Genomic DNA, 17,405 nt, shown 5'->3' with positions numbered 1-17,405 from the left:
AATGCGAAAGTGACTAGTTCTTCCAGTAGTTTTTATTTAAGATCTACTAGTCCTGGTACATAGCTAGTTCTTTAGACAGAATACAACTTGAAATTTAGGACCTACCATCGTAGGTGCTCCGTCATCCGTATTCTTCCGTTACAAACAGAAATGTAGGATGTAAAACTATTAACATGCCTAAGCAGCGTAAAGTTTACATGACCCGTCATTGAGCACATCTTGATTACGACCGGGAAAAAAGCTTCATGATTAAGACAAGGCGTTTGTCTATATGCTTGCCGAGTTGTTAATGACACAAATCGCAGAGTGCTGTTCACGCATCTTTCGATTTGAACTTTGGTGGGAGAAAAAATGGGACCCCTGAAATTGATCTGCTATATATGTTAGTCTTATAACTGGTTTGTGCACGGCAATTGAAATATCTTGTCTTCATTCACATCATACATCATACAATACTGTCCTCCTTTTCAACAATTTCTGTGCCCAGTGTACTACAATTCGATACTCTCCACTTGAGGGAAGACGGAACTAGTTCTTTAATTGCTAAAACTTCGCGGAATGGGCGTATGCCGTGTGAGAAACTACATGGAAGCCCCGAGATTCAACATGCTTCATGTTTAGTCTCTAACTTGTGGCCGATCCAAGCTCCTGGAGGAATAGCCTCCAGAGAGCACTTGAACATATCTTTTACTTCACCTTCCCATCCATGTCATATAATAGAGTACAAAGCTTGTAGTTTATATGATTGTACATCGTCTCAGCTTGAAGTTAGTTCGTCTATGGATCAAAATATCAATGCCGCGGTGACATGCCATAATCTGCACAACAAATTCAAGAATTCGATAGCATGAATGTTGACTTACTAGACGGCAGTTCCATAGATCAGGGTCCTCAATTTGAATATTGTGAGGGCAGTCTTCTTCCTTTGGATGCTTGTGATCATTATGTGATATGAAATAAAGCTCTGAAATGACGGCCAGAAATAGCACCTGTTAAGATGTGATCTGACAGTGTACTTCCGTTTGACAGTAGATATTGTTATTTCATCTCCAGTCAACTCAAACTGTCCATTGTGAGGGAGAACTAGCGCAGTGACAGTATAATTTTTGGTCCCGTCTTTCAGGTTCATCAAATGTGTGTAACCTGGGGCATGAGAGAATAGTGGGGGTGATGTGTAGGAACTATTCTATTCTTGTTTCAACTAGAAATTATATTGCAAATACAAAACGAAACCCTGGTCGTTCGCGATGGTATTCCCAAGAAGGAGCGGTGTCTGTGATTTGACGCAAGAGTATCCATTTCTAATATTGGACGCTAATATGAAAAACCAGGCCATCTAGGAGACGAGGTGTACAGCCAAAACTTCATAAATATCTACCAACAACAATCCTGTTGTTGAAGGGTGAAGAAGCCACAAAAGCCTGCCAAGAATTGTGCTTCCCGATAGAAGGCTCCCAAACTACTAGAAGGAATCCACTTGTATCCTAGGCCTGGTAGTGTAAAGGTACTAGATCAAAATTGAATATTAGATCTATCTATGTACGTACATCACTTATACCGCTCGCGGGTATATTCAGCCATCCATCCACGAATTTCCTGACATTGGAATGAGAGGCTTATACTTTTCTGCTCTTTCTCTGTTCAAGTCCGCAACGTCCGGTAGGCCAATTTCCTGATCATTTTCTAACGGCAGGTCTAGATTATGCGAATCCAGAAAGGGTATAGATCTCCTGTGACCTACCCAATGGGTACCAAGGTACTGCGAAATGTGAGTTTGTGATATCTTGGGCGATGCTAGGCGAACGCCGCCCGCACTTCCGGTCTGGAAAATGTAGCAAGATTGACATTGAAGGGCCGTTACCACGAGGTCGGGAAGATAATGCTTGCATCTGCAAGGAGAGAAAACCATAATTTAATTTCCATCTTGGTGGAGTTTTATGCCAGCTTCTCAGTGGATAGAGGTGGGGCTAGTTAGGTTTGCCAATTATTCATCATCAAAAGGGGAGGCGGCCCCAACCCGTATCAAGACACACCCAGCATCCGCTAAGTCTCAAGTAGACGTAGTACAGAACAGTGCATTGAGATACTTTTCCAGAAGCTTTGCGATTGAAAGCCGATCGAACTATCATGGAACATATTGCCAAAATCCCCGAACTCAAAAGTCCCACGAGACGCGTGTTGAAGCCCCCGCGAGCCGTGTACTGGAAGCTTTCTCGGAACTTTTGCAAAGATATCTGGTTGCAGCACGTATGGGACGGCAACCAGGGGATATATCTAAGGTATCAAACCAGTTGATTATACAGTCCTCAAAAATGGGCCCTGAAATGTAAGGGAAGGGTGTTAATGTGGACTTCCTAATTCGATTGTGACACACATTTAAAAGAGCTATGTACTATATCTCCGGATTTCCTCATTGACGTTATCCCTGAAGCGTGACAGCAATGGGTGAAACATTCGTAGTACATTATGCAACATGTATAAGTTACCTCGGCTGCTTACTCTAGACGAATTACAAACAGACGATCATGTAAGGAGCGGGAGAAAAAAAGACGAAAAATTACCTGTTTCCGCTTCCCCTCGACTTTGCACAATAGATCTGCTGGTGGTTCTATCAACCCCTGTCTTTACTGAAATAAAGAAGCGAAAACTCTGTCTCCAGATTTTCTCGCACTAGCAGAACTGCAAGGTTCACATCTTGTGACTGCAACTGGATCCGGATCCGGAAAACATTCGCATGAGTTCTATTGAATCAAGAGATGATATCAAGGCAATACCTAGGATTCAAAAGATCTGCTACTCAAGTAGTTGGGAATCATTCAGGCCAAGAAGGGGGACGGACTCGTTGTTATCAGCCTCAAGAATCTTCAAGTCTGTGTGCCAAATCTGCAAATGGTGAAGATACCTAGATACCTAGATACCTCGGAAAGCATGGAAATGAAACGAACCAAATCTCGTATTTACCCATACCCTTTCACAATGCGGATTAGATCGGAAATACGATCCGCACAACGGATAATACCCCGATCCGCGAGGGGCGAATTGGAAGTGCATTCGTAGGGGTCCACGTAAATTTTCAATCTACCCTATGCTCTATTTCTCTCGACGGGTTTAATATGCGGCATGCGATGCTTCTGAGTCGTAATTCTCCAAATTTTCCAGTCAATATGACTCAACATTACAAAGATCAGCTTGTTGACGAGATATTGTGGCGGCATGGCAGCTGTCACCCAGTAGGTCTCCCGTCTCCCGTCTGGCACCAACCGTGCGATACCCAAACAATGGCCAAGAGTCTATGGAACTCCAGACAAGAGAGATAAATGCTCGATTGGCTCACCGCAACAGACCGCACATCAGATGGCCTATAGGAAGTCCCAAATCTTATTTCGACGCTGACGGACTGATGGGTTCCCTGGGGCAACGGCATAATTTATGCCTCTGTATTAGGATATTGGTAATCACTTACGGCAGTTTCTCAAGGCTAAATGCCAGGAATTGATCAGCCAAACAGAAAGCAAATGCCGCGCAAAGTAGCTGGGTTGATCTCTTGCCAGTTGCGTCCTATCAGAAAGCTTAAGAGCCTGTCATTTGGATCAATATAGTAATGATGTGGCGCACTAAGTAGGTATCGCTATCGGTCCCTATTACATCGAAGATTATGAAAACGATTGATATAATCCAGCAAGCAAGCCAGCCAGCCAGCTTTTGATTTGGATGGACAAACCTTGGTGTGATCATTGCACAAATTGGTGATAGCTCAAGCTAAAACTCATTATATCTCTGGGTCCTGGTTCATTCAGTCTTGCACCTCAAGCACAGGCAAGCTACCTTGATCCCTACATTTGGATGCAATTGTCATTAGAGGTAACGCATATGAACTTCCGAAATCGTCACTAAATTGTGGCTGACGATTGTAGCATCTAGTTGAGTGGCCTATTGACAGGTGGAACTACCCTGACTAGCCTTGACAAGCAGGTCGGTAGCACACTATTCATTTGCATAGGACTTGAGATCAGCGTATCAGATTGTCAATTCCATGTCCAGTGCCGATACCTAGTAAGTGTTACCACATGTTACTACACAGCGATGCCAACAGAATCTAAGAACAGTATTGTCTTCCTATTTGGGACGTCTCCGAGGATTAAATGGTAAACTCTGCAACGCTTTGATCACGTCTTGCTCTCCCGTCTTTCCATGCACAATAGCAGATCTACTTTCCCAAATCCACTCTGGGGCAAAGTGACCGAGAATCTAGATGTACACCTGAACTTCATTTACATACCTGGTTCCTTGTGTTGAAAGGATCATGAATGCTTCAAATGTGGTCGTGGGTCCCCCCGATCGAAGGGTTACACAAATAAAATTCATTCTTTTGGGTCCTGTACACCCGAGGGGTTCATTCGGATTTGCCAGACGCATATTATCTACTAGTCACCGCCCACATTAGGGTTCGAGTTTTGACGTTCAATCCGTCGTCGTGTTCGTGGAGAAATTGGGGGAATCTTTGGAGGCCACATTAGCTGCCAGTGCTACTTTCAACACAGCGGGTTGTTGCTACTGCCAACTGAAAAAAATGGAATCTTTGGAGTTATCGGTCCGGGCGGAGTCACATCAGGACAGAGGGTCACAAATTCAAGGAGTCGTGATACTGTTTATTGTGTTAACTACACTGTCCGTTTGGATGCGAACATATTGCCGAGCGGTTGTTATCAAAAGTTTTGGTTGGGATGATACGCTTGCTGTTGTTGCTTGGGTTCGTTTTCTCTTTTGGTTCTGATACATGCTTGGAATGGCTATGAGGTGTCCTGCTTGCTAACTGGTTTTTGAAAAGGCATTTTTTATGGTATATTCTACATTCGCCCTCTCGGCTGTAACTTATGGAAGTGGTAAGCATATTTGGGACATTCCAACTGAAGATGTCCCAATCGGTCTCAAGGTAATTCAATTCCTCAATTCTTACTTGATTATGATGTGGCCCCTCTTTCCCATACCAACAGATCAGGCCTTCGGCATCGACTACGAAAACAGCAATGGGGCCCCTTTGTTCTGAGAACATTCACATAACAAAGATATCCCGGACTCCTAAGCTCACTTGGCTAGGCCTCCTTCCAAATGACACCGTTCTCTTGTTGAGCTTTTTCTGACATCTGAACAGTATTGGTGGCTATGCGAGCCAGTCTATGTCGTCTCCAACATGGCCCTTAAGCTCTCTATTGCAGTTTTCCTCCTGCGCCTTTCGAGCGTACCACTCCATCGCTACATCATTCTCGGCACTCTTGTGATGTGTGAAATCGGTGGCATCTTCTACTTTCTTGTCTTTATATTTCAATGTCAGCCTTCAAACTATTTCTGGACGAAGTATACGGGCGGAACAGGAAAGTGTATAAATGCCAACGTTCCGGTCGATGCGGGATATGCATATAGCGCTATAACCTGCGCCACGGACTGGATTTTGAGTTTGATCCCGATATGGGTAGTGTGGAATCTTCAAATGACGCCTAGAGATAAGATCAGTGTGGCAATTATTCTATCCATGGGTGCTATGTACGTGCCTTTTACTTCTTGTCACCATCCCAAGCCTCGTTTTCACTTAGGGTTCTGGAGGATTAGCATGAAACTTACATGATTATCACACAGAGCCTCTACCGCAACCATAGTTCGTATTCCATACCTTCACGATCTTTCAAATATAGCCGATTTCCTCTTCGCAACTGTCGATGTAGCTATCTGGTCAACTGTCGAAACAGGTATCGGCATTACGGCTTGTTCAGTCGCTACTCTACGTCCTCTCTTTCGCAATTTCTTTGCACGCACCAGGCTTTTTGGTAGCTCGACTAAAGGTCCCAGTAACATTAGCAAAAACTGGGGTGGGTATGGAGATGCTAAAAGCGGTGGATACATCAAGCAAAAAAGCCAGAACACAAATTTGGGAGGTTCGAAAATGGGTAGCACAGGAAGGGATGCCGACGATTGCAAACTCAGAGACGACATTCCTTTAAACTCGGGTGTTACAACAACTATTGCAACGGGGAAGCAGAACGCGACTAGCGATGTCTACGATTTTTCCTCGGATGAACAATCACAGCATCAAGATGATGGGAAACCGCATGAGATCGATTTAGAACTTGGAAACCCTCGGGGAAAGCCACATAGCAAGCGGATATCTAAGCATGTAGGCAAATTCAGTGGAGGGAAAGGGGCAAATAGAGACACAAGCGATGCGAGGAGTCTCAGTAGCGAAGAGGATTCTGTTTGGGGAATGGGCATCACGAAGACGACCAATACAAAAATCAGCAGTGTTCGGATGAGTAAAATACATGGGGGCAAAGGATCGTCAGCATTATAGTACCCTTTTGGTTTGGGTTGGCGATGTAAGATTATAATATAATGATGATGAGCAGATACCTCGACAGGATCGAATTGGACTTAACTCTACGAATTTTGATACAATAATACAACACCATTAGACCGACTGCGAAGTCATTGCCCGTGAAGCCTGTGCGCCTTATAGTTTCAAACCCCCGGTCGTTAGTACTTCTGAGAAGTAGTTACACTGACTAAAGTGGTGCTACATTGAAAAACTTCAATTACACCGGTACGGCAAGCGGGCAGTTTGAGATAGATTTTACCTGCAGGCAGTCTTCCCGCATGTAAGCGGTCCTCAACATACTTAAGAATTGCTGTACCACCAGGTTTATGCCTTTTCAGTACCGTTGTGTTCATTGTGGGTATCTTGGCCCGAGTACACAGTGGTGCGGGGAATACAAGAGGCCAATTACATCGCTGTGTTCCATCACTTAATGCCACAAGGAATGTTCAGCTGCGGATGAAGATATGCTCATTTGAGGGGTAATGAGTACTTGCTGACTTGGCTTAAATGGTGAGGTTTTCCTTTCGAATAATGGTGTTTCGTTAATTGTATTCGCATTGAGCTTGTTCTTTGAACTCCGATTGAACTGCTTGGTTTTTTGTGAGGATTGAAAATGGTGTTAAATAATACAGACAACAGGATGGATTTTGTGGTGAGATTGAATTTCATCTGGTTATCGCTGAAGTTGATGATAAGATATTCATAGCTGACATCACCCCAGACCTTCCAAAACACAATTGATGGAAAATTGTGCAAAACAACACAAAATAGACATGGCATCAATCCAGCTACTGGCGAGCCCAATCCTGCAGTTCCACTCTCCACCATCACGGAACTTGATGAAGCTGTGCGTGCAGCGAAGACAGCTCAAAAGTCCTGGGCTCGTACCTCCATCACAGAGCGTCGCGCTATCACCCTCGCATTCGCTGATGCGTTCGAGAGCTACGAATCGGAATTCGTTGATCTAGTTATCATGGAGCAAGGAAAAGCTAAATTCCTTGCTCATGACGAGTTTGCTCGCGGTTTAGCCATGATTCGAGAAACCACCGAGCTCTTGCTTACTGAGGAAGTTGTTGCAGAGACCGACACCATGGTCGCAAGTGTGAGATATGTCCCGATTGGAGTAACGTGTGGAATAGTACCTTGGAACTATCCGATTCTGCTTGCGATGGGAAAGCTAGTGCCTTCGGTATGGGCCGGGAATGCAATTATCATAAAGCCTAGTCCCGACACACCATATTGTGGGCTTAAGATCGTGGAATTAGCAAACAAATTCTTCCCTCCAGGAATAGTGCAGGCCTTGAGCGGTGGGCACGAATTCGGACCCATGTGTACAATTCATCCTGGTATTGACAAAATTGCATTTACTGGGAGCATCGCAACGGGTAAAAAGGTCATGGAAAGTTGTTCTAAAACTTTGAAGCGAGTTACCTTAGAATTGGGTGGGAATGATTCGTGTATTGTGTGTGAAGATGTCGATATCGCATCCGTGGTTCCTCAGGTACGTTAAGGGCATCCTTTTCTGATAATGTCATCTACTCCCCTCCCTGAGAGGTTTGAATTTGAATAATCACAATGTGAAGGACTTGGAGTAGAAAGAAGCCGTTCTTCCACTCCAGACTGAGCTAATAGATGCATCAAACAGGTCGCTCATCTCGCATTGATGAATTCCGGTCAGATTTGCATGGATATAAAGCGTTTATACGTCCATGCAGACATTTACGACGAGTTCATGTCGGCCCTCGTAGCTTATATTCCCAAACTAAAAGTTGGACCTGGGGCTGATCCCACAAGCTGGGTGGGCCCGTTGCAAAGCAAAGCGCAAATGGACACTGTACAAACTTTCTACGACGACATCGTAAAGAACGGACTTAAAGTCGCTCTTGGGGGTTCAAATGATGGCATTAAGGCGAACGAAACATTGAGCAAAGGTTATTTTGTCCAGCCAACCATCATCGATAACCCGCCCGACACCGAAAGAATCGTACAGCTTGAGCCCTTTGGTCCCATTTTCCCTGTTCTTAAATGGAGCGGCTCTGATGAGGCTATTGTAGACAGGGTCAATGATACCAATACAGGATTGGGCTCCTCGGTCTGGAGCAAAGATGTCACGAGGGCTGAGAAGATGGCTCGGGAATTACAGGCTGGAAGTGTGTGGGTGAATGCTCATTTTTATCTTAGTGCAAAAGTTCCGTTTGGAGGATTCAAGAACAGCGGGATTGGAATGACATGGGGATTAGTGGGATTGAAGCATTGGTGTAATACACAGAGTGTCTGGTTACCCAAAGCGAAGGCCAAGATTTAAACGATTCAATAGTAGAAGACAACAAGAAAGTTGATTCGGAGAAGAGACTAAGTACGTAGAAGCAACACCGACTCAACTCGCCTGCTGCTATATACTCTTGTATGCCATGCACTTTTCTAAGGTTCAATTTATGTAAGATTTCTGAACTTTTAGAAATAAGACCCAACGCGGCTTTTCCATGCTATATCTTGTGGTTTGTTGTTATCCCTACATTGGGGGTTGACTATATAAACATTTGTCACTTCTGGTACTTGTCTAAAAATCTTGATTTACCGTTGGATGCAAAGATATTCTTCTAGACATTGAATCTTTAACTAGATATGTGCAACGGCTCTTTATTCATGTGAAAAACAACCGCAGCTTCACACAGGAATCTTGGCTGTAGTGATACGCAGGAACTGCAGGAGGAGATAAGGAGCCGCATGTTTGTTAAGAAGTCGAACTTGGCGCAATATCTAGGTATTATCCATTAAAATTATACCAAAAACGTTCCTCAAGAGCTGCGAATTAAATAGAAGTAAGTTGAACAGCCCCCAAAAATGGCAGGTAGCGAACGAGTTCACGGAATCTGATCTAGCAACTGATTTTGAGAAATTTATTTGTCATGCAATTTTTATGCTACCTTCAACTTTGGACACCAGTAAGCCCGCTAAACAGATGCCACATAGCTGACTACACAGTCATTGTGTGAACGCAGTGAATGACTTCAATTCAATGGCCAATGAATTAAAAGCCTTAAGCGAATGCGAAAGAGACTAGCTCTTTCTAGTAGACCTTGTATAAGGTCTACTATCCCCTGTATATAGCTAGCTCTTTAGATAGAATACAATTAGATATACAGGACCTACGCAATAGTGGGTGCTACGTCTTTCTTATCCTACTCATACAAACAGTCATGTATCTCAAGTGAAATGTTTATTTCTCGTTCGAAAGCTCCATATCCCTTTCAGAGCACTTACTACGAACTAATAATACTGCTCATTAGTCTCAGCGTGTATCATTGAGCTTAGAAATTTGCCTCAGCTTTATTTCTATACAAATGTGCGTTTACTGCAATTGTGCGCAATGCTATCTTACACATATTCAGGACTATCAAGCAAAAAGCCTGTGGGCTATTGGTATTTTCTCGATCTCAATCTAACAAAATATCTCTTACAACTTCAGCTTGGAACCAAAAGTTGCGAGCGAATCAGCTTCTCCTGGCCACAACAACATATACAGATTAAAGATTATATTTTAATAAGATCTTGTGTCAAAAGCGAGGAGGGTTTTGTCATAGAAATCTTCTCTTTATTTTTGGTCGTCTAATTCTGCCAATACAACGGGGTTTCACTTCCAAAGTGAAGAGTAATCGTTATGGTTCAAGCTCACTTTCGACACTAGGATATTTTTGCCTCTCAATACTATTCTATAAAGTTTATAGTAAACGAGAGCCTACCAACAGAATAACTTTTCGCCATTCTTAACTCTGGATATCGCTTAGTAGCTTCTGTTGGTAACTTCGTTTCAATTACAAGACTGTGGTTTTCGACACTCACTTCCATCCTAACTCTCGCTGCCGTATCGCGTTTTCTTTACTCCTCAAAAAATCTCAATTATACAGTAGATTCTTTTATTCAACTTGCGCTATTAATTGAATGACCAAGATGATTTAACTATCTGCACAACCTTTCAATGTTTGACAACATTTGCGCACTTATTCACCTTAACGATTTATCGATCGATCATGAATTGATTGAGCTGACTGCTTGAATTCACCCAATCAAGGCAAGTCTCCTCTTTCCCACTTTGAATGAAGCGAAATATAATCTACAAATGCCTTGCGATTTTTCAATATCTTGTTTCATTTGGTTATTTCGAAAAGGTTTCACTCTCTGGTGAAAAAGGGAATATTTCATCCAAAGGTCACTTAAGCAGTTATTCTCCGCTACTTTTGTTGTCATCGACAGTTATTGCAAATTGCAATAGCTTTTAGCAAGCCTTGTGCCTACTGTTGTTGAGTTCTGGCGACGGGCAATTGATGGTTGATTGGATGTTAGTACTCCATGTCCCGCTCTTTTGCTAGTGCGGATGAGCACACGCCTCTGAAAACACATTGTTCTTACTTAGAATACTTCACAAGAGTCTAAGATTCAGATGCAACTACAATTTGGACTTTTAATTGATACTATAAGAATTCAGTAGAGCGGCGTGGTAGCAATATTTGATGAGCTCTTTCACTGTCGAAATTTCGTGATGCCGTTTTCGCTTAAACAAGGAGAATCTTGCTGGTGTCGTGCTGTTGGCCCGGGGCTCCTACTTGAGTGAGTACGCCCTGTTGTTGAATTTCTAACCATGAAACACTATGGGATGAAGATTTCCCATATTATTTACTCTCGTTTCACATATATCGCCTTTTAAGAAGTTCTTGATAATGACAATAATTTGAACTTACGTCTTGCTGTTATCCTTCGGGTCTATGCTTATATCGCTGTCACCATTGTCAACACCATCGCAGCCGAAATAGCGGGGATGTAGTCATTTTGTTGATCAGGGTGAATCAGAATTCTAGCGGTTTTCTTCAGCCCCACTTTCATTTCCTCTTCCCTCCTCTCTAAGATTTCCTAAGCCTCTATTTAAGGATCGGCTTTCATCCTGAGAGGGTGTGAGTCTCTGAGAAGTAAAACCGTATTCCAGCACTCAGAAGTCTTCGTCACAGAAGAACAACTTAAGCATCTATCCTTATATCTTACCATACTCATGCGAACCAACTACTGCCAAATTTCTTTTGGAGATAACTGCATCCTGATTGTCTTATCCTTAGACCTGCGCTATTCAAGTCTTCGATTTTAAGCCTCTTATCTCCTATTGTTTTGTTACACCCACCATTCTGAGCCTTTGTTGGCTATCGGTTTCAGGAAACTTGCATTCTGCAGCACCCTCGCTTCATATTGCAAACAAAAAGTTGGCCGCAAACACGTATATTCACGTTGTATTGGTATTGAAGATGTCTCTTTCGATATTTGCTTCCTTAAAACACTATCTTGTGTTCCTCCTATGAGCCATATCTAATCCATTTCTATCTAGGTCCACTCCAACACTCAATATTACCTGACACACTCATATATTGTTAGCAAACATACCGATTTCTCTTCATTACTTGGTCATTTAATCATCTACCAACTCACTCCCATCATATCATTTTCAACTGAAATTATATCAATAATGTCCGAGCAGACCACCCCACCTTCTCCTAACAAAATCGACTTCATCGACACTCCTCCCAACTCCCCATGTGGTCACGAAGCCGTTATTTCGGGTGTCTCTCCCCTCGTAGTCGGAATTTCGAACCCCGAGAAATTCAAGAGGAAAGTGGCGCTGATCTTTGCGTCGCTTTACGATGAAGAGCCTACTTCTAAGTACAAGGCAGAGCCTAAGAAGACGGTTGGACTCGCTTCCCCACTATGGAAAGATCCAACTCTTGAGCTCATTCCTGTGAATGAACAGAAAGCTGCAGACAGCAGGGAAGCATTCCAAAATTCAGAAGTTGATCTACTTGAAGTGATCGACGAGCATCCCAAAAAGGATTTGCCCCAATCGCTGGAGCCTACAGCGACTGAATCACCCGAGAAAGCCGCAGAGGTCATGTTAATGGCTATTACAGAACCAGGACTCACTGAAGCAATGACCTCTCCTTCAACCAATCCTGATACGGGCCTTACAGTATTAGTTGATCCAACCGAATCCATCCATAGCGCCAACTACACTTCTGTGACTGAAGTCTCGCAAATGGAACACGCACCTAACACCATCAAAGGGGAAGCCGAGAAGATTAAAATCCGTCACGAATGGACTGGAACATGTCAATTTGACCTTATCACAGAAAAATCTATTGGACTTCAGAAAGAGGCAAGTTTCACACAAAATGTTAAGTGCGGCAACTAATCATCCATTCAACAGAATTTGCTCAACGGTCTCATTCTCTACCGCAAAGCACTTGTTCATGACATGACCATTGCGCCCCATGATCCCTTCATCTACATTGATCTTGCTAATCTAGACTCCACACTTGCCTTCAAAGACACTTCATCCCATTACGCGTATCGCGCTCTTATTCTTATCAAGGCTGGGCTTCAAACCGTCACTCCTCAACAATCCGAGCTCTCTCGCTTAGTATACACAGCTGTTGCAACTCGGCTTTACACGAGCTCGACGGTAATAATTATTGACGAACTACAATCGATGTGTCTTCGAGCTTATCGTTGTTTGGTCCAAGGATTAATGCATTGTGCGGCATTTTGGGATGGCTTGACGGTTGTCAAACTTGGCCTGGAGGATTTTCCTAACGATTTCGAATTACTCGATCTGCAATCATTGTTGCTTGAATCTTTCCAGAATAGACATGAGGAGACAGTGGAAGACGCCAAGAATGCGTCAGTCGTCAATATCATTGCAAGTAGTCGACCAGGATTAATTTATCAGAAGAAATACCCGTGGATGGCCCCAAAGCTCTTTGTTCGAACACCCCGTTTGGTCAGACAAGTCAACTCTACATTCAACTCTCTCAATGCAGAAGTCCGACCTGTGGATTTCGGATCTCCAGGTATAGCATCCAAATCCAAATCACTTTCTGATCTTCCTAAGAACGCAGACGTTGGGCCCCTGGGTATTTTTGCCACACGTGATATCGAAGAAGGAGAATCAGTCTTAGTCGATAAGTCATATGCATGCGTTTCAAATATCCCACCTTCGACTGGACAATTTTGCGACGCATGTCATGCTCATCTTGCTCCCCCTTTCGTACAACCAATCCAGATCTGTCGACCATCATGCGGATGTAACATATCATTCTGCTCCAAAGGCTGTCATGATCTCGCCATCGGAAGTTATCACAAGATTCAGTGTGGTATCGATTTTTCTTGGCTCTACAATACTGGCATGTATCAGAGTGAATGGGACCCTAGGATGTTTTTGCGCGTAATGTGTATCGTTCTAAGCACACCTGGCTGGTCGAAAGATTCGAGCCCACAGAAGAACCCTTTGCAGCATCCACTACTGGCAAGGCTGACAGCTAATTACGCCAGTGATGACGAACAAGCCATTCATAGCCAGAATTGGTGCTACCAGGAAAACATAGTCGCACCCACCCGTATTCTCTGTGATCTCGGTATTAACATTTTCTCACCAGTCAAAAAGATACATGAAGGAAAAACCAAGTTTCTGGCAAACATCTGGACTCCGGAGCTGATCCAGACAATGTACTGGCGCATGTTGAACAACGCTAATAGTAGCTCAATTGACATTCCTGGTCTTCAACTGGATGAATCATTCCGTTCCATACGTACACCCCAATCGGGACCTGTAATATCGCATTTGATCGTAGTCAGTCCCAGCTATTCGTTCTTCAACCATAGTTGCAGACAGAACGTGATCTGGAGAGGCACATGTTCAAACGGAGCTGAAGACATATCAGCACTTGTGGCTGGGGATGGACCAAACCAAGAGGTGCTTAAACCTGGAAGTAGTAGTGTGAGTTGCAGGGCCATGAGAGATATTAAGGCAGGCGAAGAGTTGACGATCAGCTACGTGGGTGATTGTATGGGGGGTTACAGTCCCGAGGAGATTGAAAAACAGCCCAAGTTAGCTATGGGACAATTAGCAGATGGGGCCATAAGTCATAAAAGAATGGCTGTTCGTATGAGCTTGACAAAGTGGTTCAGTGATGCTGGGTGTGGCTGTGGACAATGTGCCGAGGAAAATGACTCGGGAAGAATGCCAAAGATGGTAAGGGTTTGATGAGGAACAGGATATCGGAAGGAATTGCTTATGGGGGAGTTACTAATGGGAATTTATTACTTATGGGAGCGGTGTTCATTGTTTCGATTAAATGGCGGGATTGACATGAAACTTGCGTCGGATCTAAGATTGAGATTGCGATCATCGAAATTGCGACTATTGAGCGATGATGTTGCAGATGAATCAGAATAGCAAACCCAAAATAAGCACCCTGAGATAAATTGCGTCCTTAAATAGAGTATGAAAAGAATGATTTAACGAAAATGGCGATTAAGTTTTGATACGCGTGCTTATTAAACGCGGTAAATTTACGCTTAGGGTTACTAGTCTGATAAAATGCAACTTTCAAGTGTCTCCCTTAGCCAAAACTTCTTGTAGGGGACGACAGCAGAGGCTCTCTCATAAGAAGTGAAATTGACTATAAAGATTCACCCTCGCCCTTCTGTTCCCGTAAGAGTTGGAAAAACGACAACGCTAAGCACACCCGTGCATCCAGACAAATGGTTTAACATACAAGAAACGATGAGGATGCAAACCGGTTTGTATGCCTGATTGTACAGAACAACACACAAGTTTTGTATGTATCATGCTACACAAATCTCTGTTCAACACCCTTCTTGAAAACTCTCTACTTCAAATCCTAAGGCAGTTTGACTGCATGGCTAAAATGAGATGCATAGCTTTTGAGAGGGATCATGCGCACATCAACGTTCTATCAACATTCTATCACCAATAAATTGCGTTCGAAGAGCGAGTGTTAATCCGTGATCGCTGTTTATGTATCAAAATGGCATTTTCAGCTCTTATTTTCTTTTGAAGTAGGAACTAGCCATACGAGTGAGATCTTTAGTCAAGGAGAAGGAAAGCCATTCACCAGCGCCCGCAGGGAACGGGATAGATTTGAAATTTTTAGAGGGTCAGAAGTGGAGATGAACTGAATGAGGAGCATTGTTGAAAGTAGACTAGGGTGACAGAGAGAAGCTATCAAAAATACAAAAAAGCCAATGTGCAACTCTAGAGTTCTTGGCAATTCAGACCATAGTATCAGTGTTAATACAACGTGCTGATGGTACCACTAGCGCTGAATTACCCATCATCAATATTCTGCACCGGCAAGTAGTATACACTTGTACTGCTACTCAGAAAAAGCAGGCGTTACAACGGGTTCCACGGAAAAGTCAGAAAAAAATGTTGTCAATTTGAAGTAAAAATCGCGTGATCTTCTCTGTAATGGGTATGATACATGCATTCTTATTATACACCCTTAATTGACGCCATTAAGCCATCTACCTATAGTAAGCCTTGCTTTTGTAAATCATAGTAAACCTTCTCAGGCATAACGTTTCCCTCTGCATCCTCCATTTGAACAACGCCAGTTTCTTCAGCCTTTCCTTTCTTCTTTTCTCTTTGCAATTTATCCCACAGCTTCAACGCATCGTCAATTCCCGTGATCTCGCGGAACAATGTGGTATTTGTGATTCCCAAGCACTTCAATCCAAAAATATGACGAGCCTCATTAAAATGCTTATCAAAAGCTCTTCTGCCCATGTAAACATAGTCTCCACAAATCTCACATCTGAACTCAACACCGAGTCCATGAAGTTTGTAAAGCCAGAAAGGAATAGGTTTGCCATCCCAGGCCAATGGTAGCTTCAGTGGGTTGTAGACCTTGTCATCACTATCTGATTCGCTGTCCGAATCTCCCTCTCGAGGTGTTGCAGCTGTCTCGGAAAATAACGCATCAAGCTCCATTTGTCGCTCACGTTCGGTCATACCCTGCTTTCGTTCGACGTTGACTCGAGTATCACTTCTTTCCTGTGTCATGGCAGCTGCGAGACGTCTTACTCTGTATTCTCGCTCCGCTATGGCACGTTCCTTCAGACGGGATGTGGATAGTGTTGGTTGTGTGGCACCATTGCTGTCCTCTCCTGTTTCGGCCATTCGCGCTGCTCGCGCTTCTGCGGCTCGAACATGCTTCTTTCCTGGTAAGTGACCCTTATACACGTTTTCATTCTTAAACTCCTTCTCACAATCTGCGCACCATATTCCAGATGCACTTGATCCATTAACGGGTGCTGTAATCTCAAGTTTCCATCCGGGAACATCATTATCTTTCCATGCCTTTTCAAAATCTTCCTCAACGCTCGCAAACAATTTTTCCAAATTCTCCAATGGCCTTGTTCGGCGCATGAAGCTTTCCAGATAATTTGCTAGTTCCCCAACGTATGCGAAGTATTGATCGGTCATCTTATCTGGACGTTTCACGGGACACGTTGGAGGTGCGAACGAATCGAAATTATCCAGGTATTGTAGATAGGAAAGACGTTTAATATTAGGGAGATTTAAGAATAATTCGTGAATTGTAGTGAGATCTAGGAATCGACCAAATGCTTCCTCTCCAGTGAACATGTTATCGATTTCTGATGTAGCAGTCTCCCCTTCCATAGGTGCTTTCTTCTTGTAAGCCTTTTCAAGGTTCTCAACAGGTTCATTCGGGTATCTTTGATGGAAACTCTTGATTTCCCCAAGCTGCTTGTAGAATTCTTCCAGTGGTTCGCCGGTCGATATGGATTGGATCTCTTTACTTCGTACTCCATCTACATCTTTGTATATGTCTAGTAAACGTTTGGACTGGTCTTGAATTCGATCCAGGAAGTGCCCGACTTGATGGTCTCGATTCAAACGTTCTCGAACCTTGATAATAAGTTAGATTGGTTGACTGATGAAAGGCAAATGGCTTCAATTCTTACCTGTTTTGGATCTTCAGCTACTCTATCAGCGATACCTTGCTCAAGCCTCTCAAGATCCTCGTGGAGGAATCTTTGCTCTTCTAATATCATTTCGAAGGATTGGTATCAAATCAACCGTTAATGGTGGTTCTGTTCCTGCCGCGAAAGATTGATAAGATAAACGGAGGAAGATCAACGACACGATGGATGAATGTTCAAGTTGTTTTCG

General features: G+C 43.4%; 4 protein-coding genes across 6 annotated transcripts; 3 read left to right on the top strand and 1 right to left on the bottom strand.

The window, feature by feature from the left end:
• Positions 1 to 4,343: 4,343 nt before the first annotated feature.
• Positions 4,344 to 6,513, top strand: BCIN_02g03920 (hypothetical protein). The gene is made up of 4 exons (XM_024691283.1): positions 4,344 to 4,750; positions 4,829 to 4,933; positions 5,153 to 5,541; positions 5,635 to 6,513. Exons 1-4 carry the CDS (start codon positions 4,571 to 4,573, stop codon positions 6,341 to 6,343), a joined length of 1,383 nt encoding a protein of 460 aa, XP_024547053.1. The 5' UTR covers positions 4,344 to 4,570; the 3' UTR covers positions 6,344 to 6,513.
• A 363-nt stretch (positions 6,514 to 6,876) lies between these two features.
• On the top strand, positions 6,877 to 8,851 carry BCIN_02g03910 (hypothetical protein). Its single transcript, XM_024691282.1, has 3 exons — positions 6,877 to 7,019; positions 7,089 to 7,868; positions 8,013 to 8,851. Exons 1-3 carry the CDS (start codon positions 6,981 to 6,983, stop codon positions 8,670 to 8,672), a joined length of 1,479 nt encoding a protein of 492 aa, XP_024547052.1. The 5' UTR covers positions 6,877 to 6,980; the 3' UTR covers positions 8,673 to 8,851.
• Positions 8,852 to 10,277: 1,426 nt separating this feature from the next.
• BCIN_02g03900 (hypothetical protein) lies at positions 10,278 to 14,515 on the top strand. 3 transcript variants are annotated; one of them, XM_024691281.1, is made up of 3 exons: positions 10,278 to 10,439; positions 11,739 to 12,560; positions 12,612 to 14,515. In XM_024691281.1, the coding sequence occupies exons 2-3, from the start codon at positions 11,877 to 11,879 to the stop codon at positions 14,445 to 14,447; spliced, it is 2,520 nt and encodes an 839-aa protein (XP_024547051.1). In that variant the 5' UTR covers positions 10,278 to 10,439; positions 11,739 to 11,876; the 3' UTR covers positions 14,448 to 14,515. The 3 variants fall into 3 exon arrangements, with proteins under 3 accessions (XP_024547051.1, XP_024547050.1, XP_024547049.1); XM_024691279.1 differs by lacking the exon at positions 10,278 to 10,439 and adding an exon at positions 11,569 to 11,649; XM_024691280.1 differs by lacking the exon at positions 10,278 to 10,439 and having other exon boundaries at positions 11,569 to 12,560.
• Positions 14,516 to 15,625: 1,110 nt separating this feature from the next.
• Bcprp9 lies at positions 15,626 to 17,404 on the bottom strand. Its single transcript, XM_001553727.2, has 2 exons — positions 17,198 to 17,404; positions 15,626 to 17,141 (listed from the first exon to the last, which is right to left on the bottom strand). The coding sequence occupies exons 1-2, from the start codon at positions 17,285 to 17,287 to the stop codon at positions 15,738 to 15,740; spliced, it is 1,494 nt and encodes a 497-aa protein (XP_001553777.1). The 5' UTR covers positions 17,288 to 17,404; the 3' UTR covers positions 15,626 to 15,737.
• Between the last annotated feature and the right edge of the window lies 1 nt (position 17,405).

The sequence above is a fragment of the Botrytis cinerea genome, chromosome 2 (assembly GCF_000143535.2).
Source record: "Botrytis cinerea B05.10 chromosome 2, complete sequence".
In the NCBI taxonomy this organism is placed as follows: Eukaryota; Fungi; Ascomycota; class Leotiomycetes; order Helotiales; family Sclerotiniaceae; genus Botrytis; species Botrytis cinerea.
The sequence above is the reverse complement of the archived record's forward strand: the minus strand, read 5'-3'. Positions and strand labels throughout refer to the sequence as shown.